This window comes from Lontra canadensis, unplaced genomic scaffold (genome assembly GCF_010015895.1).
Source record: "Lontra canadensis isolate GAN:19392208 unplaced genomic scaffold, GSC_riverotter_1.0 scaffold13, whole genome shotgun sequence".
Classification (NCBI taxonomy): Eukaryota; Metazoa; Chordata; class Mammalia; order Carnivora; family Mustelidae; genus Lontra; species Lontra canadensis.
This window is the reverse complement of record NW_022631007.1, coordinates 15,486,113-15,508,108: the sequence shown is the minus strand read 5'-3', so window position 1 is coordinate 15,508,108 and position 21,996 is coordinate 15,486,113. Positions and strand designations below refer to the sequence as shown.

General features: G+C 48.1%; 1 protein-coding gene across 10 annotated transcripts in view; it reads left to right on the top strand.

Annotated features, from left to right (window-relative positions):
* Positions 1–21,996, top strand: part of COL6A3 (collagen type VI alpha 3 chain) — a 77,082-nt gene that overhangs the window by 42,380 nt on the left and 12,706 nt on the right. For all 10 annotated transcript variants that reach the window (XM_032857567.1, XM_032857566.1, XM_032857570.1 and 7 more), the window contains 24 exons: positions 367–420; positions 1,189–1,260; positions 1,973–1,999; positions 2,108–2,152; positions 2,265–2,318; positions 2,882–2,944; positions 3,567–3,632; positions 4,020–4,073; positions 6,298–6,333; positions 6,933–6,995; positions 7,965–8,027; positions 9,321–9,383; positions 10,274–10,336; positions 11,813–11,863; positions 12,059–12,094; positions 12,571–12,633; positions 13,332–13,394; positions 14,580–14,612; positions 14,697–14,733; positions 14,837–14,848; positions 14,945–15,438; positions 16,939–17,035; positions 17,928–18,626; positions 20,019–20,124. In XM_032857567.1, the coding sequence (XP_032713458.1) occupies positions 367–420; positions 1,189–1,260; positions 1,973–1,999; positions 2,108–2,152; positions 2,265–2,318; positions 2,882–2,944; positions 3,567–3,632; positions 4,020–4,073; positions 6,298–6,333; positions 6,933–6,995; positions 7,965–8,027; positions 9,321–9,383; positions 10,274–10,336; positions 11,813–11,863; positions 12,059–12,094; positions 12,571–12,633; positions 13,332–13,394; positions 14,580–14,612; positions 14,697–14,733; positions 14,837–14,848; positions 14,945–15,438; positions 16,939–17,035; positions 17,928–18,626; positions 20,019–20,124 (2,414 nt within the window). The remainder of the gene's footprint in view (positions 1–366; positions 421–1,188; positions 1,261–1,972; positions 2,000–2,107; positions 2,153–2,264; positions 2,319–2,881; positions 2,945–3,566; positions 3,633–4,019; positions 4,074–6,297; positions 6,334–6,932; positions 6,996–7,964; positions 8,028–9,320; positions 9,384–10,273; positions 10,337–11,812; positions 11,864–12,058; positions 12,095–12,570; positions 12,634–13,331; positions 13,395–14,579; positions 14,613–14,696; positions 14,734–14,836; positions 14,849–14,944; positions 15,439–16,938; positions 17,036–17,927; positions 18,627–20,018; positions 20,125–21,996) is intronic.

Here is a 21,996-nt window from a genome sequence, read left to right as displayed (position 1 = left end):
TCTTTCCTCGGGGTGAGGGCATCTGCTCTTTTATACATTGTTCTTCATTTTACAAAATACTGTTAAAATTGGTGGGCATCCCTGGTTGGTGGGCATCACGGTCAGCCTCCCTGTGGATGATCAGCAGGATTCTGAGCAAATGTGTCTAAGTTACAGGAAACAAACAGAATTTCTTGGTAGATCAGCCTGAAAGATCCTGATTAATTACGCTGGAATAATGAGCGGAAGCCCAAGTTCAAGGGGACAGCTAAAGCCATGCTAATTGGTGCCACTGCTCTATTGAAGGAAGGGGGTCATGGAGACATTTGAAGGTGGAACAAAGAGAACTATGGGCTTTAACTGAGGAACTGATTTTCTCTGTTCTAGGGTATTCCCGGGGAAGATGGCTATCGAGGTTATCCCGGTGACGAGGGCGGCCCCGTAAGTACAAAATAATTTGTTCTTGAAGTTTTTATTCCCTCCTTGCTCCCCACATGGTGGGGTTGGGTTCTGGGCTTCATAATCTCTATTTCCAGTGACTTTCCTACTGGGAAAACAGTTTCTGACGTCCTCAACAGCTGTCCTCAGATCTCTACACTGTGGAGCACAGTGTGATGACTGGGACATGCACGATGTGGGCATGAGTTATGGGTGTCCTGGTCTTGTTTCAGAGGGACACACTTGACGGCCTCTGAGACTGGGGACCACCGAAGGGTCCCATTGGGGGTTCAGGAAGCAGTGCCTGGGACTGAGGAGGTCTGAGAGGCTTTGAGACCCTAGAAGGAAGGCGGACCCTGGGATGGGGATAAAGGGCCCGGTGGGGAACATGTGAAATCACAGGGTTCCAGCTGAAAGGGCTAGGTGCAGGGTTGACCCCAGCACCCTTCGGAATGCTTGGAACAAAAGATGGTACAGAGGAGTCCTTAGGCCAAGGGTTCTTCCAGCACCCAGTACCCAGAGCCCTGCCCACCCTTGGTCCTCCTGGGAGGTACCCTCTGAGCTTAAGACCCTCCCAGGCCCTGCTCCCTCCAGGGGCAGGAACCACCCAACGCTGGGGGTGCAGGGGTGTTGGAGGCTTCACTGGGGTTGAGCAGCATCCCTGCCCAGTGAAATCTACCTTCTAGGACACATCTTTCCTGGCAGAGCAAACTCAGTGGAGGTTTGTGACAAGGAGCTCCAACCTATAACTGCCTTTGTCTGTCCTGGCAGGGTGAGCGCGGTCCTCCTGGTGTGAACGGCACACAAGGTTTCCAGGGCTGCCCCGGGCAGAGAGGAATAAAGGTACAGTGTGCTGACCCTTGAGTGTGTGTGTGTGGGGAGACCACAGCCCCAGGGCCCCGACAGGCAGAGGGCACTCAGCAGCATGTGTGAAAGTGAGACAATTTCCCCAAATGCCTCCTTGGGGAGGAAGACCCCCAGGGGTTTCAGTGGCCTCTCATTGGAGGGTGGGTCCAAAGTCTGGTGGGCTCAGCAGCCCTGGCTGCTGTGGGAAGGGGGCCTGGGGATGGTGGAATAGTTTCCCACAGGCACGTCAAGAGGCAGTCACAAGGACAGAGAATGCATGGGCCAGCGTGGAGGGACGGCCAGTGGCCAGTGTCTCCAGCCCCAGACCCCGAGAGAAGCCAGGGAAGTGTTGGGGCAGGGTGAAGGGCACACGCTGGAAGGTTCCTTGTGTGAAATGCTTGGATGCTCTTTCTCCTCCGTTGGCTGAAGTTTGAAAGCAGCTGCTGGAGGGAAGGGGCCACAGGGCCACAAAGTCACAAAAGGGCCTTGGAGCCTAGTCCCCTCCTGCCCAGGGACCCAAGGTCCCAGCAAATTAGCCTTAGGATTCCCCATGTGATGGAGAGTCGAGGGGTGGGGGAGACAGATGAGTCCGCAACACTGAATTTTGGGTTTGCGGTGTTCAGGTGGGGTGGGGTCCCCAGCCTGTTCTAGACTCTTCTCTTTGGCCTCCAGGAAGGAGCTAATGTTTCCCCTTTCCCCTACCTTCCAGGGTTCTCGTGGATTCCCAGGAGAGAAGGTACCTACTCTTGTTTTTGTTTTTTAAATTTAAAGCTGTCCTAGTATTTGTCATTTTTCCTTTGCCAGATGGCTTTCTATACTCACTCTGTGTCTTGCTTCCTTGTAGGGTGAATTAGGAGAAATCGGGCTAGATGGTCTCGATGGTGAAGATGTAAGCGATTTCACACTCAGTCCACACTGCGTCCAGTCCTAAACATCCCGGCCACTTATACCTCGGTCCTGGAAATTGTGCTGGGAGTGACGTTTTCTCATTATCTTGACAGGGAGACAAAGGATTGCCTGGTTCTTCTGGAGAGAAAGGGAATCCCGGTAGAAGGGTCAGTATATTTCCATAGTGTTGCCATTAAAGAAAAACTAAAACATTTTACTTTTTTAAAAATTTTACATTAAATTACATTAAATTTTACATATATATGTAAAATTTGTATATATGTAATATATACATATACATATATATATATGTAAAATATATATATGTGGCGAGAGAGAGAGAGAGAGAGAGGGAGAGAGACTGCTTCCTCCAGGCAGCCTTTCCTGATGTCCTCGAGGGGGGCATCCTTGGTATCTCCTCTGTCCTCTGTCAGCTGTGACAGATACATCAGATTTTTGTGTTTGTTTGTTTGAAGATTATGTTCCATAGTGCAGGGACTGAGTGAGTTCTGTTTAAAAAACTCCCTAGTGTCTAGTACAGAATAGGTCCCATTAATATTTGGATTACCTGAACAGATCAGAAATACCTGGAAGTCATTTTACCTTCATGTAAATGAGCAAATGGGAAATGTTGTTCTGTTGAAGATTTATGAACCAAAGAACATGAGTTTAAGGGTGAGATACAAATTAGAAACTCTGATTTTTGTCTCTACTTGTGCTTTTTATTTAGGGTGACAAAGGACCTAAAGGGGACAAAGGAGAGAGAGGGGACATTGGAATTCGAGGTGACCCGGTAAGGGAACTTCCTCATCCACAGGTTGAGACCCATGTCTGGAGAAGAGGGTCATGGGGAAGGGGTTGAAAGGAAGAATTTTAAACCAGAATTTTGAAATTGTCTTCAGATATGTTGATAACATATGTGGTTTGTCCTTTTCTTACAATTTTGGAGATATGTTTGCTTTCTACCTGCAAAGGTAAGTGTTTGCAAGGCTTAACATACAAAGGAAGACCTCAGAAGTTTCTCGAAAGCTGGTCTCAGGCACTTTAATCCAGCAGGATTGGGTGGTTAGAAAGGTATTAAGGGAGGCAAAAATGTCAGACCCTGAGCCACCACCCCTTGACCACGTCCCACAGAGCCCACCCATCCCACCAGGACAGCCTGACAACAGGGTCACTAACCACTCTTGGCTTCAGACGGTGGGCAGTGGTCCTTCCTCACTGGGGAGGGCAGGGGCCCGGAGTCACTATTGCCTCGTTCTGGCCGGAAGGATGGGAGGCTGGACTGGCATGGGTCTCAGAGAGCCACAGAACCAGAAAAACTGCAAACCTTTTTATTCCTTCTCTTTCCCTAAACTGAAATCAAGCATCCTTTTCTTGCCTATGCGGCTCATGTCCCTGACCCGTGTTGTTGACAGGGTGACTCAGGACGGGACAGTCAGCAGAGAGGACCCAAAGGAGAAACTGGAGACATTGGTCCCATGGTACGGCACTCTGCATTCCCAGACCCCCTTTGCTGAGGGCTTCCCTAGCTACAGCGGCCATGAAAGTGGTCTCCAGGGCTGTGGGGCATACGAGGTTGGGAGCGGACCTGTGTGTGGGTAAAGGGCATCTCCCCAATAGGGAGCAGAAGCAACTGTCACCAAGAGGGGCTTCCTTTCTGCAGAATTTGTGCCCCTTAGATATTCATGGAAGGTGTTTGTCAAGACAGAGGCTTGTGGAGATGGTCATGACCCCGGTCTAAGGGGTTCCACCAGGCATCACCCCCTGGTTGTGTGCCCCTTTTCCTGTGGTGTCTGGTGCAATGCACCAGAGCTGGACAGTCTCCTTCGTAGATGAGAATCTTACGCCAAATTTTTTCCCCACTTCAGGGTCTCCCAGGGAGAGACGGGGTATCTGGAAGGCCTGGAGAAACCGGGAAGGACGTGAGTGCCTCTTGGGCCTTGGGGGACTCTGTAAGGGGATTTAGCAAGTGCCCCCAGAGTTGCCAAGATGATCTGGGGCAGAGCTACTCAGCAACTTTATATTTAGGGACTTTAAGGGGATTTCTGGAACTGTTGTCACCCAAAGCTTGCTGCTTATAAAATTTTTCATTCTTACAATTTGCTCTGTGCTGTCTCTTCCCCCACCTCCTGGTTCTGCCTCCTTCCCATGAGAAAAACCACATCCAACAGATGCTTTTAGAAGGAGTATCTTTGCCGCTTTCAAATATTTGACTAGGTTTTACCCTGTTAAATATTTTTAAAATCCAAACAGAAGCCTGAGTACAGGGGAGTGAGGCAGTGCGGGGAAGCAAGGCTGATGGGTTGTATCAGGCTGGTTGAATGATTGTTGGCTTGTGAGGATGGAATTCAAGAGATATACCCCGGTTCTGTTTGCTCGTGAATGGTATCTTGCAGCTGCCTTTCCAAGACATTTCACAAACGTCTGTTGTAAGACAGCTGGTGGCGTGCCGGCTCTTTGAGTCTTGTTGAAGAGTTGATAAAGCGGAAGCTGGGTATACAATTTTCAGGTGGCTTCCTGGGAACCCAGAGCTTGGGGTTCTGGAAGGGGGAGAGAGTCCCTGCACGGGGAGGGTGGTCTGGAAGTTAGTAAGTCTTCAGGTGCTCACTGGCTGGCGCAGACAGCCACGGGAGGCTCAGCAAGAACGTCACCTCCACCAGCCACGCCCTGGGGGGGACGATGGTGGGGGGACCGTCAGAGACGTGACCTGCGCTGAGGGTTTTGGAAGGAATGACTTTCACCCGTGATCAGATGATAGGCTTTGGGCATCATTTTTTCAATTATGCTTTTAAAATTCAGAATAAAACAGAATTGAAAAGGCCACCTTGAAAGTTCTGAGGATTAGAGCTGGGTAATTCTGAGGAGCCAAGTAATGACACAGGAATTGAGGACACACTCGATGGTCATGACAGGCTCTCAGCTCCATGGGTGAGCAGAGCCAAGGCTTATTTCATGAACGGACTTAAGATAGAGGCATGCATACGATTTGTTTGATTTCTAGGTGCAAGGTAGAAACTTGGGTTTGAATTTGATGTGGTCGAGGGCTCTTGTAGCCTTCGTTTCTTCCCTTGAGGCTGGGTGAAGCCTGGCTGCTGGCCTCCTCCTTCTATTCTGTTATGACCTCACTGTGCCAGGTTCATGCCGAGGTGAAATGGTCCCTCTCTCTGGGCCACCTTGCCCCTCACACCACCACATCAGGCGTCTGGAGGCTGCCTCTGGCATGAGCTGTGCGTCATTAAGCACTGGTGGCCTCTGGCCTTGCTCCAGGATGTCCCTTTTTGGGAGAGGCCAGCCAGACTGTTACTTTCAAGGAGTGGTCTGGCCTCTCTCCTCTTCTACTGGTCCATGTGTCACCCGTGGAAGAAGGCCAAAGTCTTCCATTAAAGGAGCTGCCACTACAGTGACTAATGGCAGAACAATCACCCCAGAAAATCTCTGGGCTGGTCCACTGGGAGTGGAGAATGCGAGCTGGTGTGTTACAGAATCCAGAATACCAGCCCTTAACCTCACAGAGATACGCCAGGACCTTCATGCATTCCCATCCTAAACCTTTGCATGAGAGAGGAAGCATCACAAAATCGGGATTAAAGGATTACTTAGCACAGCAGGCCCACATGTATTTGAACTAAGGGTCACTCCCTTAGAACCATGTTGCCAAGTCATGAGCCCAGACTAAATACAGTTGGGCTTTTAGGTTCCACATATGTGCACTCCCGATGCTTTCCTTAACAGAGTGTGTGTTATATTTGGCCAGGAGCATTTGGAGAGTTTGGGACTCCCTGACATTAGAATGAACATATTTCATTACTTCTCCCCACTGTTAGGAAAATGATCGTAAAGCAGACAGGTTGACATTACCATTTCACATCCTTGTTTGAAACTGGCTGGGATCGTGCAGCCAGAACGAGTCATTATTTTGCTTGGCAGGTCTGAAGTTAACTGTGAAAGCTTGCATTTGGGTGGTTAACAGGGCTGCATGGAAGCGAGCGTGGAGAGTGGAGAGTGGAGATGAGGGCAGGAGGGAGGGCGTCTCTTGTGCATTTCCCTGGGCTGGCTAGTTTTGGCATCTGGTGCTCAGGGCTCCCATCACAGAGAGCCCTGGCTCTATCCCCAGGCTCCCTTTCAGTTTCTATGACTTCTCCACAGGGTGGCTTTGGCCGAAGGGGACCCGCGGGAGCTAAGGTAGGTCTCTCACTTGGCGCCTCTTTTCTGCCGTCATGTCAGGACTCACCGTGTGCTTTCAAAGGGCAGGGAGGCAATCCAGCCAGGGGGCCAAAAACATTGTCCCTTGGCTACCAAGGCACAGAACTCAGATAGCTGCCCCCACTTCCTCCACCAACTCCTTAACTTGAGCCTCTTCTAAACGGCCTGTGAAACTGAGTGGCCGTGGGGACGAGGGGCAGAGATAGAGGCAAGAGATGGAGGACACTGTGTCCGGGAGTCCCTCAGCCTTAACGTGCCTGCTTTTCTGGGCCTTGGCCTGTTTTTAGAGGCCTTGGCCTCTTACTGTGTCTGTCTGTTCACCTGTGCAAGGCAGGACTCCCCATTTCACAAAGCCGTCCTGAGTAGACGTTGAAAATAGTGGGAAACTATCATAATAGTGCAGAGTGACACGGACTGCAAGGTGTCGTGTCTCATCCTGGAGGCACGGTGCCAGTGGCCCCTGCCCCCTGCGTGGGGCTGTTCGCCTGTCCCCCTGTCCAGATGTGACGGTGGAGCACACAGCTGACATTGGCATAAACCATCCTGACCTCTCCCCTCCATCTTCTTTTGTTTCCAAGGGCAACAAGGGCGGCCCTGGCCAGCCAGGCTCGGTGGGAGAGCAGGGGACCCGAGGTGCACAGGTCAGTACCCCCAGCAAGGCCGTGGGCCTGTGAGGCTTTCCAGATGCTCTGGTATTTGTTTTTATATTTAAATGAGGTGACAGTCAGTTTTGCAAAATTGAATGCAAATTAATCTTTGTAAAGTGAACAATCGGTGGTGGGTAGTCCATTCAGTGTTGTATAAGCATCAGCTCTATATAGTTTGCAAACATGTTCACTGTCCCCAGAGGAGTCCCCTCCCTGTCAAGCAGTCACTCCCATCTCCCCTCCCCCAGCTGCTGGAAACCTCTCATTTCCCTTCTGTCTCTGTGGATTTCTCTCTCCTGGAAATTTCGTGGGAATGGAATCACATTCTCTGTGACCTGTCTGGCTTCCTTCCCTGGGCATCATATTTTTGATGTCCATCCGTGTAGTAGCAGGTGTCTCTGCTCCCTTCCTCTTCATGGCTGAGGCATATACTGCAGTGTGGACAGACCACAACTGGTTTGTGCAGGTGTCAGCTGGCGGACACCTGGGCTCTTTCCACCTTTTGGAAATTGTGAATAGTGCAGCTATGCACATCTGCATATAAGCTTTTGTTTGAACTCCTGTTCCTTGGCATTTTTAAAAAGATGTAATTTACTTATTTTAAAGCGGGGGGAGGGCGGGGAGAATTGGGGGAAGAGGGAGAAGGAGAGAAGCTCAAGCAGACTCTGCAGTGAGTGTGGAGCCCGACATGGGGTTTGATCTCACAACTGTGAGAACATGACCTGAGCTGAAATCAAGAGTCCAATGCTTAACTGACTGAGCCACCTGGGCGCCCCCTGCATTTGTTTTTTAAACTCACTTCCCCATTTGTGTCCTGGGTTGGGGTTGCTATTCGCCGAGACTGAAGAGTGGTCACTAGCAGGGTTTTGGGCCAGCAGAAGCGAGGCTCTGGCCTCTGGGTCCTGAGCTTCCTCACGGAACGCTGCCTCCACGTAGCACTTATGTTGGCTTTTTCCTTTTCAGGGTCCACCTGGTCCCACAGGTCCTCCAGGCCTGATCGGTGAACAGGGCATTTCTGGGCCTCGGGTAAGTTGGCTGGATCCCAGCCCTGTCTTTAGCTAAGCAGAGCACAGGGATGCACAGGCTGAGGTCCCGGGGACTGTATTACTGTAGACAGACTTCCCGTCGCCTCCTCCCCGGCCACCCAGACCCTGGGTCACCCTCAGTCTTCATAGTGACTGGCCAGTTTCCCTGAGGGAAGAAGAGACCCTTTTCCTTGTTGCTCCAGGGTCTTCTAAATCCCAGTACTGCTGCTTCCAAACCTGGATCAGCAGGTGGTAAGCAGAGGGAGGCCGTCCTGTATCTCCCAAGTCTGAGGATAGAACATAAGATCTAACTAAATCTGTCCAAATTCTCAGCCCATGCCAAATTGTGTCATAGGTGGCCCCTAGAGGTTGCCTTGTGGTTTGGTATTTTGTGTAAGGCATCTCCCAGCCTCAGGTTCAACACAGAAGCTGTTCCTTAAACTTGAACAGCCACAGGCATGAGCTTCCGTCTTGGCGGTTGGTGACGGTATGTGGCACGTGTCAGAGCTGAGTGGGGACCGGGTTCTCAGCACACACACTCCGGCATCCCTCCTGCCTGATGGGTACCCTGGCATTTGTTATGGAAAGTCAGAGCTACTAAAAACTGGCAGAGACCTGACCTGTTGCAACATGAGTGAACAAAGGTGGGGACAGCGAAGCAGGAACTTCGTGTGAGCCATTGTTTGAGGAGACAGTCCTTCCCCCATCTGCGATCTGAGATATATCTATTTTCTGAGCTTCTGTGGTTTCGGTCCCATTATCTAAGTTCTGATTAGTCACGAGTTTAAGGTGGAATGGGGGCATGGTGAAGCTCTTCGAGGGGTCACCAGGGACAAGTAACTGCTCCCCTCTGTTGTTGGTGTGTCTGTTTTGGTCATTTCTGGGCTCTGGAGGCCACACTCCATTTTTAGAGCTATGTTTCCTCATTATCTATTTGCTCCCTCAATGGATACACGTCCATAGGACCCCACACCTGTATACACAAGTGTTGGCATGGAGGTGTGCAAAGGGAAACAAAGGCAGGTGAAATCTGGGTGCTGGCCCTCTAGTCAGGGACTTGCGGTATGTGGTTACAGCAGCATGGGTCCTTTTGCGGACACCTGTGTCACATGGTCACCCTGATGGTTTAGATTTGCACAAGTCCTGTCCATGCGGGCTTGCATTCAGGTCTCTAGCACCATGGTTGGCACTCAGTGTGGCTGGATGGGGTGCAGGGCTCAGGCCTTTTGGCTTGGTGGGGGAGGTGAACATTTCATAAATATTTCATTGACGGATTCCTCTCCCTGTCCTCTAGGGAAGCGGAGGGACCGCGGGTGTTCCTGGAGAACGTGGCAGGACAGGTCCCCTGGGAAGGAAGGTTTGTCTTGACAAACGTAGAGCTCATTTCCTGAGGTCAAGCCCCAGCCAGACAGCCCCCTCCCCTGCAGCCTCTGTCTCATCTGTCCTTGTGCTCCCAACCCCTCCTGCCTCGCGTGCACCCAGCTTCCCCTATCGCCAGCTGGCTTGGTCAGGGGGGATCCCTGTCCTGTCCCCGCTCAAGGAAACACAAGGAAACACGCAGGCTGTACTCAGCAGACTGGCTGTCTTGGGGCCAGGACCTGCCAGCAGCTGGGGGTTCTCTGATTTCTTCATGCGGCAGCACGTGGCTCCTCGCCATAGGCAGACTGGAGGCGCTTAGTACTGCATCAGAGCTGCGTTGAACACACATTCTTTAAACACTGGCTGTGCACACATGGAGAGCACTGGCCATATTTAGCTAATCCAGGAGCCCCACATCCCCGACTGTTTTGGATAATGGCAGCTTGTTCTACGCAGGCTGTCTCAGAACAGACTTTCCATAAGCCTGAAGAGAAAGAACAGTTTATCAGAACCAGTCTGAAAAGACAGCATTTTCTCAGTCAAGAAAATGTGTTCATGGGAATGCAGTCATCTCTGGGTCTCTTGCTGGTGTTGCTGGGTGTCCCCCGGAATTCAGCACGCACTGACTTTCCTGGCTTCTTCCCCCTGTTTCTCCTTCTCATTTCCCCGCCAGCATGTCCCTGTGCTGGGTTAACGCAAGGAGCAAACACAGACTCTCCTGGATTCTTTTCTGCGAATCTGCACACTAACACTGCAATTTAAAAAATAATTTTTATCAGAATCTAGAAGTTAGCAGCTTGCGGCATTGTGTAGAGCGCAAGGGCTTGGAATCACATTTTAAGTTGGCCTTGGACCCACAGCTGTCTCAGCTTTATTTCTTGTGTGTAGGGTGAGCCTGGAGAGCCAGGACCCAAGGGAGGCGTCGGGAGCCGGGGCCCCCGAGGGGAGACGGTAAGGTCATGATGTGCTGTGGCTCACCCTTCGCTGAAAGGTGGGAGGCGAGGAGGTGGGGACCTTGCTCTGGGCTAGGCTTCATCCTCGCAAATCGGGTTGGTTCTGAATAGAGGAAACTTGATCATTGCTTCTTGTGTCCTTGGGGATCTGATTCAACACAGTGAAACCTTCTTATAAACAGCAAATCAATTTCCAAGTAAGTTACATTTCATCAGGAAGAGTGGGTGAAGACAATTTTTTCCCCTAAGAATATGGGGACACAATGGAGCTTGAACCACCTTCATTTTTGGTTCTGCAAATGGTTTGTGACCATGACTGGGTAGAGCTTTCCTGCAAAGAAAGAAATGTCCTTTGGCTAAAATGGAGTGGATCTGATCAGGTCTTGATCCAGATAGAAACCATTTCCTTTGAATGAGACATCTAGGAATAGAGATTATTACTTTGATAACTCATTTAGAAGTATCATTTAAAAATAATCTATAACGATAATCTATCTGCTCAGTAACAATAATTTTGTAGTATACATTTCCTTTACATGGAAAAGATGTCTACAGAACATGGAGAATTTTTTAAAAATGAGGTGGTATACCTAAACATTGTAAATGGACCAGATTTATCTGATTTATAATCCCAAACTTTAAAATATTTTTTGCATGTATGCAATTTCTCTACAAGAAACTGAAGTTTAAAAGATCCATTTCTGTTATTATTAGTTTCAGGAGCGGGGATGGGGTGGGGAATCAAACTTTAAAATCTATTCAGACCGTTGAAGGAAATCTCTTCTTGATTCTGTGTCCATACATTTTTGGGCAATAGCTCTTCACCTGTTGATGTTTGCTTAAAGCTATAAATGAACTAGGGAGTCATGCTTGACGTATGTTTTAGGGATATGAATGTATAGTTAACATGCAATCTTCTGATTCTTTTGAAATAGTTGATGGAGTCCAGTTCTGAAAGTCTTCCATGGAGGTGTTGACAGGGCAGATCTGAGAGCATAGGAGGGGGTTGTTTGGAAGGAAGGCAGTCTAGTGGCACAACTGGAAGGAGGAGGGGGCTACAGAGGAGGGGACAGGTTTGAGCACAGGAGACTTGGGAGGGTATGAAAGACTGAGTCCCATGTTTTTGCTGTGAAAGAGAATCAAAGATTCCTAGATGCAGAGAGTCAGGATGGCTTTCTGAGTCTCAGTTCAGTGGGTCTTTGATTCTTCACCCAAGTGCTGTCTTTCCCAGTGGCTGTCCCTTGTTCTTTACAGTGGTGCCACACCAGCACCATTTTGCCAAAGGAGTCCATTAAGCTTACTGTAGTACAGACTCCGTCTTGTTGCACCTGGAGGTTGGAGTGGGAGCAGGAACACTTCCCTGATCTGGGAACACTTCAGGAAGCCAAGGACACTGTGCTCAGGGCTCTAGACAGAGGTGGTTGTGCCTTGCCCAGCGTGGCGGCCCACAGTAATGCTCTCTTTCCACCCCCAGGGTGATGATGGCAGAGACGGGGTTGGCAATGAAGGACGCAGAGGCAAAAAAGTGCGTATCTGCTAGATTTCTTGAACTTCTGACAGCTTGTATTTTTTAAGAATTATTTCCCCAAATTTTATTGTAATATCGTGAATTTTTTCTCTTGATGACTCCAGGGATATATTTTTCCTGCTCAAGAATAATTTATTTTAGATGCTTTTAAATTGGGACCAAATATTGAGTTAACTTATTTATCTCTTACAGGGAGAAAGAGGATTCCCTGGATACCCAGGTTCAAAGGTAATACTTGCAAAATAAATACTAAATAAATAAATACAAAATAAATAAATAAATACTAATGGTGGGACATCACCATTGTTTGGAGCTGAGTCTGGTACGATCATGGGTTGAAAATCAGAATATCGTGGTGCCAGTGCTGGGTCAGCCGCTTATTAACCGGTGACCCATGGAAGTCCCCACCTCTCTGAGGTACTCCCTCCCCTGTTACGTGGAGGTGACAGTGAGGGTTAAATAAAATGACATGGCAGTAACGTACTTTGCAAACTTAATATGCTGGGATCTGTATGATATTGTCCTTACGGTTCAATAAGCTAAGGCCGACTCTGCGAAGGACACAGGTGTACTAGGAACCCAGTAGAATGTAAATCAGAGTGAGCCACTTGGCTTCCCTGGGAAGTATGGTCTAGATGCCCAAGGCCCTCAGCTAGACTCTCCGTTTCAGATATTAATGCATCTCTTTCTGGCTCTCTTCCTAGGGTGCCCCTGGTGAGCCAGGGACAGGCGGAGCGGTGGGACCCAAAGGCATTAGAGGCCGAAGGGTGAGTCTGTCTGCACCTGGATGCAAGTGGGGAATGAGAACATGTGAGGTGAAGATTATCCCTCTTCACTTGCAGTGGGGCTAGTGGTAGTAAAGGGTAGAAGAAAAGGAATCCTAAGCCCTAGACCAGTGTCCTCTGGACCCTCCATGATTGTCTGCACTGTCCTCCTTCAGCAATGCTGTCCTTATGGAGAGGTCCCAAGAACCCCTTCCTCTAACACATCTCAGGGATCACTAGACTGCACATTCCCCCTCTCCGCATCATGACAGTCCTCTTCCTTAAGCTACTTTTAGCGCTGAATGACTCTCTTCAGTGGATGTTTACTCATCCCCTTAAGATTGCACGGTGTCCTGACTTAACAAACTGCGGTCTAGATGTGGGAAACTGTTATTTTTAGTGAAAACCATCGTATTATCCTGTTCATTTGCTCAATGAAGAGTCAAACTACACCCTTTAAGATTGAAGGTAGGGTTTTAAAACATTGGATTGGTTGTCTCCACTGAACAGTGACCTGATTAATTGTCATTTTTTGGTTTCTTGTACATCCTCATTCTTGGTTCTGGGGGAGGCATCTTACAGTGAGAGAGTTCTTGTGGTGAAAGGGAATATAGGGTTAGATCACCTTCACTGCCTCTGACAACTGCAGGAGTTGGGAATCTTTTGCCACAGCTGAGCAGTGTTTGTTCTGCCCTTTCTAGGGAAATTCAGGACCTCCAGGGGCAGTTGGGCAGAAGGGAGACCCTGGCTATCCAGGACCATCTGTGAGTATCCACCCAATTCTGATCAAGCCACTGGAACGGGATGCTCTCCACATGCCTCTTTATAAACTTTCCACTGTCTCATCTCCTCATAAAGCGGGTTGCTGCATTTTTGTCATTACTGCCTTTTTTTTTTTAAACAAACCACTTTTCTTTTGATACCACAAAAGAGAAAAGAGCTTTTGAATTTTAGAGTTACAAGAAACTTTAAAAAGAAGTTTCTTGTGGAACCTTGTGCTCTAGGGTGTATTGTAATTTGCCTTCATAATTTCCTGGTGTAGGTTTGTTTGAGGTTTGTGTACAGGACCAAAAAAAAAAAAGTACAAGTTTTATACCTCTTGGGTTACATCTTGCAGAATTAGTATAATTTATGTCAGATGTTGGTTTGCAGACTTCTTCCTTTGGTTTATAAAATCCCCGGGAGAGCTTCAGATTTGTGGTTTAAAAACCTCGAGTGCCCGGCCATCTGGGGACTGGAGGGTGACCTGCAGCCTTTCCACTATGTCTCTTCATTATGAATGTCTTTGTTTCCTTGTTTGAAGCTCTCCCTGTGTTGTCTCCCGACATGAAATTTGATGAGGTTCAAGGAATGATGGATAATCACTCCTACAAGAAATGTTGAGGGACTAAGACAGGTTGAACTTGGGTGAAGGCCAAGTCAGGTGATTACCGCCTTTTAAATGTGAACCATTTAATGGGAAAAAGTAAGCTAGTCACTTGTCTTGTGGGAAGACACCTTACTGGCTCACAAGAGGACTGCTTGACATCAGGACAGCCACATATTGCGACGAGAGGCTGAGCGTCACTCTGGGTCTATCCTTGGAGCTCCTTTGACTGGGGTGGAATCTGCCTGGAGCCGAGGGTTAGCTAAGTGACTCCTCACTGTCCCTTCTGTGTTGAGACTTAAGCCTAAGTGTGCGATCCCTTTGATTTGTCATCAGCTTCCAGGTTTCCAAAATGTAGAACTACTTATCTTGCAAAAGAAACACTTTTGCCCTCAAAGTTGTCTCTCTTTTATTCCTTGAGCAGTAAAATCAAATTTATAGGGAGAGCCTGGAAAGGTTCAAGGTCAGCTAAGGTCTACCTTTGCTTCCTCTGTTGTATTTCTGGGATTGGAGGGTGGTTCCTTTGCACTGGTGGTCCCGCCCATCTGCCTGGCTTCTCATCCTTTCCTTCCTTGTTTCACAGGGTCCCAAAGGCAACAGAGGGGACTCCATGGATGTAAGTTGCATGCATACAGCTCCAGTCATTGCATTGTAAGCCTTTTGTCCACCCCCCTCACACTTCTTTCCTTTCCTTTTAAAGCAATGTGCCCTTGTCCAGAGCATCAAAGATAAATGCCGTAAGTACATGATTCTCTGTTGTCCATGACACGCTTTTGTATTTTACATTTGAAATTCTGACACAGTAAACATGTTTCATTGCTCTCTTTCTCTCTTTCATAGCTTGCTGTTATGGTAAGTTGATTTCAGCTGTTTGACTTCCTCCTGCAGAAAGAAGAGCCCCTTTTCCAGTAAGTCAGATTTGTCTTTGAAAATCCCCACTCCCTGCAGGGCCCCTGGAATGTCCTGTCTTCCCGACGGAGCTGGCCTTTGCTTTAGACACCTCAGAGGGTGTCACCCAAGACACATTTAGCCGGATGAGGGATGTGCTTCTGAAGATTGTGGGTGACTTGACCATTGCTGAGAGCAACTGCCCGCGGGGGGCACGTGTGGCTGTGGTCACCTACAACAATGAGGTGACCACAGAGATCCGGTTTGCTGACTCCAAGAAGAAATCGGTCCTCCTGGACAAGATCAAGAACCTTCAGGTGGCTCTGACATCCAAGCAACAGAGTCTGGAAACAGCCATGTCCTTCGTGGCCAGGAACACATTTAAGCGCGTGAGGAATGGATTCCTGATGAGGAAGGTGGCTGTTTTCTTCAGCAATAAGCCCACAAAGGCATCCCCACAGCTCAGGGAGGCCGTGCTGAAGCTTTCAGATGCAGGGATCACACCCTTGTTCCTCACGAGCCAGGAGGACCGGCAGCTCATCAATGCGTTACAGGTCTGTGCCCTGTGGGTGTCCTTGGCACCTTCCTCTGTTCTTCTTGGGCCCCAAGAAGGTTCTCAGACCCATCTGTGCCTCCTTGAGTAGTTCATGCGGAATTTTCCAAAGCTCCTGGATGAGATTGTTGTGATTGGCAACTACTTGAGTGAGATTTCCAGGACAGCCAATGGGGCTGGCTGTAGGGCAACATCCAGATGCCTGTGATTTATTCCCATTGTGTCCTTCCTCACATGCTGGAGGAGCATCTCCCAGGGCTGACCCTGAGGTCTACAGTTTTCTAGTGTGATTTCCCTTCAACATCAATGACTCTAGCACCCCTATCTATGCCCCTCTTCAAACCTTTCCTCAACCTGGATGGCGGCCAAGGCTTAGCCTTCACTGTGAAGCTACAAAGTACTCCCTTGTCATTAGCTTGTTTAATTATTATAACAATAGAAATAATTGCTATAGTAATTGGTGAATGAATCAATTAATATTTATTCAGTGCCAATTCTGGCAGCATTGCTCAAAATAAGTCGGGGGTGGGCATGATGGGAAAGAGCCCTAGTTCCGTTAATGCCCCCCGGCCCCCCACACACTTTCTAGCTTCAGGTCACCACACATAATATGGTTACATCATTTAACCTGCCTGGGTCTTAGATTTCTTGCCAGTGAAAGGTGGGGTGTGGTGGGATGGTCTCTAGCATCTTTCCTCCCAAACTGGGGTTTCTCTGGTCCTACCACTACCTATGTCAGTGAAAGACAGTCTGGATGTTGGTGCCATCTCTTGGTGCTTCTCCTGCCAAACCACAGGCTGTCTTGAGCCCAGAGCACTGAGCTTGGGAAGCCAGCTGTGGTTGCCAGCTGTCTTCCCTTGTAAGAGGGCTCATTTATGTACACTTTCCCTCACAGGGGCTGAGGGACCCAGAACCACATGGCTCTTGACCGCACTGTTTCAGCAAGTTAGAAAAGTCAATTAATCATTCATTAATTTAATTCAATTATTTACTAAATAACTACTTAGTGATGTTGTGCTAGGCACCACGATGATGAGCAGGGCTTCCTGAGTCTTCTAGAAGTGACTTTATTACTTGCTTTGCCGTTATATCCTTTTCTGGACCTGGGAGAGCCAGAGAGGATGGAGCTACCCTTTGTCAGTGGCTGGAACTGCTGCTGAAAATAGCCATATTACCCATGTTCCCACTATCCCCTAGAAGGAATTTACCATTATCCCCATTTTGCAGCTGAGGAAACTGACAGGAAGGACAGCAGTGGGATTTGAACTGTAGCTCATCTGTACAGAAGAAAACCTGTGTTTTCCTATTAAGCTCAGTAGCTCCTCCCTAAAACCCCCAAGAGGATACTGATAAGGTATCAAGGGTACCAAGAAAACCCCCAAGAGGATACTGAATCTGTTGGGGGGTTTATTTTTCTGAGGTGACTCTCTTCCTGAGCTCCATTTCAAGTAGTTCCTTACCATGGACACTCCTACCAGCCATTTCCTTTTGTTTCAACCAGATCAATAACACAGCGGTGGGACATGCACTCGTCCTCCCTGCTAGGAGAGATCTCACGGACTTCCTGAAGAATGTCCTCACGTGTCATGTTTGCCTGGGTAAGGGGCTTCTCTAACAGGAAATCTGTTACAAAGCATGCTATCCATAGAGCGACACTTGAATGAATAGTTGCCATTTATGGAAAGGGGTTGTGTTAAATGAAGATTCACAGAGCTGCATGTTTACCAGTGAAATTCCTATATAGGTAGCTTCCATATTTAGAGTGGATCCCCTCAAACAGAGCTTCTCTAGGGAATGATTGATTTTATGGGAAATAAAGGAAAAAGTCAGCTTTGTTTACAGTTTGATCTTAGAGTTCAGATTTCAATTGTTGGTCTTTGTGACTTTCTGGAACACATTTCTTCAAAGAGTGGCAAAGAAATAGTTTCCTTTCCTTTCCTTTCCTTTTGCTCTCCTCTCCTCTCCTCTCCTCTCTTCTTCTTCCTCTCTCTTCTCCTCTCTCCTTTTCTCTCCTCTTCTCTTCTTTTCTTTTTTTCCTTCTTCTTCCTCCTCTGTCTTTCCCCTCCCCATCCTTTCCCTATGTCTTCCCCCTCCTCCCACTCCTCCTCCTCCTCTTCCTCTTTCTCCTCCTTCCCCTCCACCTCCTCCTCCTTCTTCTGCTTCTCCTTTTTCTCCTTTCTCTTCCTCATCCTCTTCTTCTACTTCTCCTCCTTCTCTTCCTCCTCATCCTTCTTCCTCTCCTCCTCCTCTTCCTCTTCCTCTTCTTCTAATGTCAATCCCATAGTGTACTAACAAGGACTTTAGCTTCCTGATTTGTTTCATTTAGGGTTAGATGATGAGAACTGAAATCTGGCCACAAAATGGCATCAAGCTATAAATGGGCTTCTATATTATGTGATGATTTTAATTAGCCCTGACTCTCAGCACACTGACGTACAATATCTTGCTGTGGGAGTCACAGAATAAATGGGTTTCCATGCTTCTTTCTAGACATCTGCAACATTGACCCATCCTGTGGATTTGGCAGCTGGAGGCCTTCCTTCAGGGACAGGCGAGCGGCTGGCAGCGATGCAGACATTGACATGGCGTTCATCCTAGATAGCTCTGAGTCCACCACTCTGTTCCAGTTCAATGAAATGAGGAAGTACATAGGGTACCTGGTCAGACAGCTGGACCTCAGCCCAGACCCCAAGGCCTCCCAGCACTTCACCAGGGTAGCCGTTGTGCAGCATGCACCCTACGAGTCTGTGGGGAACGCCAGTGTGCCGCCCGTGAAGGTGGAATTCTCCCTGACTGACTACAGCTCCAAGGAGAAACTGGTGGACTTTCTCCACAGCAGAATGACACAGCTGCAGGGGACCAGGGACCTGGGCAGCGCCATTGAATACACCATAGAGAACGTCTTTGAAAGTGCCCCCAACCCACGGGACCTGAAGATCATGGTTCTGATGCTGACGGGTGAGGTGGAGAAGGAGCAGCTGGAAGAGGCCCAGAGAGTCATCTTGCAGGCCAAATGCAAGGGTTACTTCTTCGTGATTCTCAGCATTGGCAGGAAGGTGAACATCAAGGAGGTATACGGCTTTGCCAGCGAGCCAAATGACGTCTTCTTCAAACTACTGGATAAGTCGACTGAACTCAACGAAGAGCCTCTGATGCGCTTTGGGAGGTTGTTACCATCCTTTGTCAGCAGTAAGTCCTACATCAGACAGTGTGGGCTGGTCCAGGGCTTTCTGCCAGCTTGTAGCCTTGAGCTCTCTGGGACATGGGGCTATGGAGAAGATGTCTGGTGTACTGACGTTGACTTGTCCATTCATCCAACACATATGTATTGACACCTGCCATGTCATAGACACCCTTTAGAAGCCAGGTTGGCTGTGAACACATGGAAATTTTGTCCTCGTTCACGCACTTTTTCAGCCAAATTGGACTGGCATCTCTCAGCCATAGACCCTGTGTTCCTGAGAGTGAACACGGGTCAAGTGCACATTGTGCATGACATCATAAGTGGGGAAGCTCCTCAAAGGCCTTGTGTTGATCTGGGCTTAGCCACAACCCCAACACTTGGAAACCATGGACCTTTGCTGATGTGAATCTCCTCCCCGCTTTAGTGACAAACCCACATTCAGCTTCAAAGCAAATCCCTAGCTGCCCCTACTCACCATGAATGCTCCCCACTCCCAAGGCTTTGTCATCTTTAACCTGGGTTAAAATCTACTTATCTACTCCATGGCTTGCTGGTTATTCCTTTGTGGCCTGTGTTCCCGGTAGACCGGACGGTCCTTGAGGAGATGCATTGATTCCCCTGTGCTCCAGGGCCCGGCACAGTACATAGCCAGCCCCAAGGCAGCATGGGAGAGTATCTAACCTCTGAGGGAGCTCTGGAAGTTAGGGACGAACATGTATGTACAGAGAGTTTATTACTCACGGGAAAGGTGAGGTCCTTGAAAACTGTGTTCACATTTGTGAAGGCCTGTCCCTCAAAAGCATTAGAGAAAAAACGCGAAGCGAAAGTGAGGCAGCAAGTTCACCCGGGGCCACTGTCACTACCTTCTGAAGATTAAAAACAATTTTATTAAACACAAAATTGAGAAAACGTAAGAAGTAATTTGGTTACCATTTGATGTTCAAGGGCTTGGAACTTGTTCAACTCTTTTTGATTTTTTCTTCTATTCCTGTCTCCTCCTGACATTGGGTAAATATTTTCTTCAATCCAATCATCCAAATATTGCCAAATAGAAGATTTTGGCTTGAGATGTTTTATGGGTCAAGGACCATGGTGCTTAATGTTTAAATTTACTAGATGTAACTTGTCTGGAGGAATGAATTAATTTAACAAATATTTATGGACTACCTGCTGTGTGATCCATTTAACTCATTAGCAGATTAATTTTAATTTGCATAGGACTCATGTGCACTTAATTTTTTCCCCCCTGGGGCTCCTGGGTGGCTCAGTTCATTAAGCGTCTGCCTTTGGCTCAGGTCATGATCCCTGCCCAGGGTCCTGGGATTGAACCCCATGTCAGGCTCTCTGTCAGATAAATAAATAAAATCTTAAAAATTTTTTTTTCTGTTTCTTTCCAGGTGAAAATGCTTTTTACTTATCCCCAGATATCAGAAAAGAGTGTGATTGGTTCCAAGGGGACCAACTGTCAATTAAGAACCCTGTGAAGTTTGGTCATAAACAATTGTAAGTATCATAATAATTGTCTTGAAAAGTACAGTGTAGAGAGAATGCAGAGGTCCCCCAGACAATGCCTAACCTTATGGGTAAAGACAATGAAATCCAGGAAATATGACTTCCTAAAGGTCATATGGAACATTCTTTCCAACCTGTTGTAACCATTTGTTTTGGTTGCAGACCAAACTCCCCAAAACTTAATGGCTGAAAGCAACTATTTATTTAATCTGTAGTTCTGTGGGTTAGCAGTTTTTCTTGGGCTCAGCTGGACAGTCCTCTGGCCTCGGCTGGGCTCACTTCTGTGTGTGTGGTCAGCAGCCTGTCTGCTGTGGATGGGGGTCCAGACGGTCTCAGCTGGTTGGCTCCCCTCTGCTTTATGTGGCCTCTTCTTCTCCAGGAGGCTAGGTTGGAGGTTTGCTTCCAGGTGGATCGGCAAGGTTCCATGAGAGAAGTCAGATGGCATGAGGCCTCTTGAGGCTTGGGCTGGAGCCAACACACTGGTACTTCTGCCATATTCCATTGGTCAGTGCACGTCCAAAGGCCAGCCAGGCTAGATTCAAGAGTTGGGGGCTTGACTCAGTGGGAGGTCTTGTCATAGCCCATTGTGAAGGGCATGGGGGCAGAAGAGGTGGGAAATTGGGGCCATGTGGTGAAATAGCCCACTACCCCTGGTATCAATCCTACAGAAGGATTGAACTACATTAACCAAAAAATGGGCTCCAAATCTTAAAATGATTAGTGTTACAGTAACACAGGTGATGGTGGTAACCCTAGGAGGCAATGTACGTGTTCTACTGAGAAAGCCAACGAGAGGTTGGGGGCTGGGGAACTAGTACCCACAGGGATGCTGGCCCAGCTCCATCTGTGGTACCAACTCCAGCACGGAGAGGTGGGCTGTGTGGCCATGTGACATAGGGCGAGGTGATGGGGACATGGTGGCTGGAACTGAGTCTAGGCAATGTGCCAGCAGTTTGTCCCCCTCAAGGGAGTGCCACAGACTGTCATGCTTGCTAGGTAGGAGAGCTTTCTGACCATAGCACCCGGGGGATGTGGACTTGACATCCTTGACAAACTAGTGTGGGGCTTACTCCTGGCTTGACCTCCAGAGTGGGGACAGAGAGCCCACCTCCATCTCTCACACCTGAAATCTTCCAGCTCTTGCCCTTGTCCTTGAAGGCAGGCTCCATGCTCAGCTGAGCAGACTGACCATCGCTACTGAGGGTTCTGTGAGCTGTGTCCTGCTTGTCCAGGTCCAGAAGCTCTTTTCCTGGTCTTAGTTATCTTTGTGATTTCTCTCAAACACTCCCTGAACTGTCTTCCACCTTATCTTCAGGAAAACAGGATGAACACTATAACCTAGTGTTTGAAGTTGTAGGACATCACCTTGGACATAGGCTGCTTGGGCCTTAGAGCAGTGGCCGACAACGAATCAGTGAGAGTCTGTCTCCAGACAATTAGTGAATGACACCTGGGTCTGGGCTGTTGCATCTGATTATGTGGCTGTGCTTTTCAGGGATTTGTAATAGATAAAAAAATTGTGAAAAATACCACAACACCTGCAAAATAATGTAAACAAATACACACAGTAAGCTCTGGGAAGGGAAGCACATGCTGACTTAATCACTTGGAGCTCAACGCGGCATTTTGTTGTGTGGATAGTTTCTTAGAATGAGAGTAGTTATTAACTGGTTTCATTTAATTTTTGGTATATATGCTTCAGTTGGTCAATTTTAAAAATTATTATTGTTAATGATAATAACATAATATTTATTATAGCTCATAAATTAAAAGCAAGATGTCAGATATATTTATAGTACAATACAGCCTTCATTTTTAATGATTCTATTACTTCATATGCATTTCAATATCGTTTCCATGGCA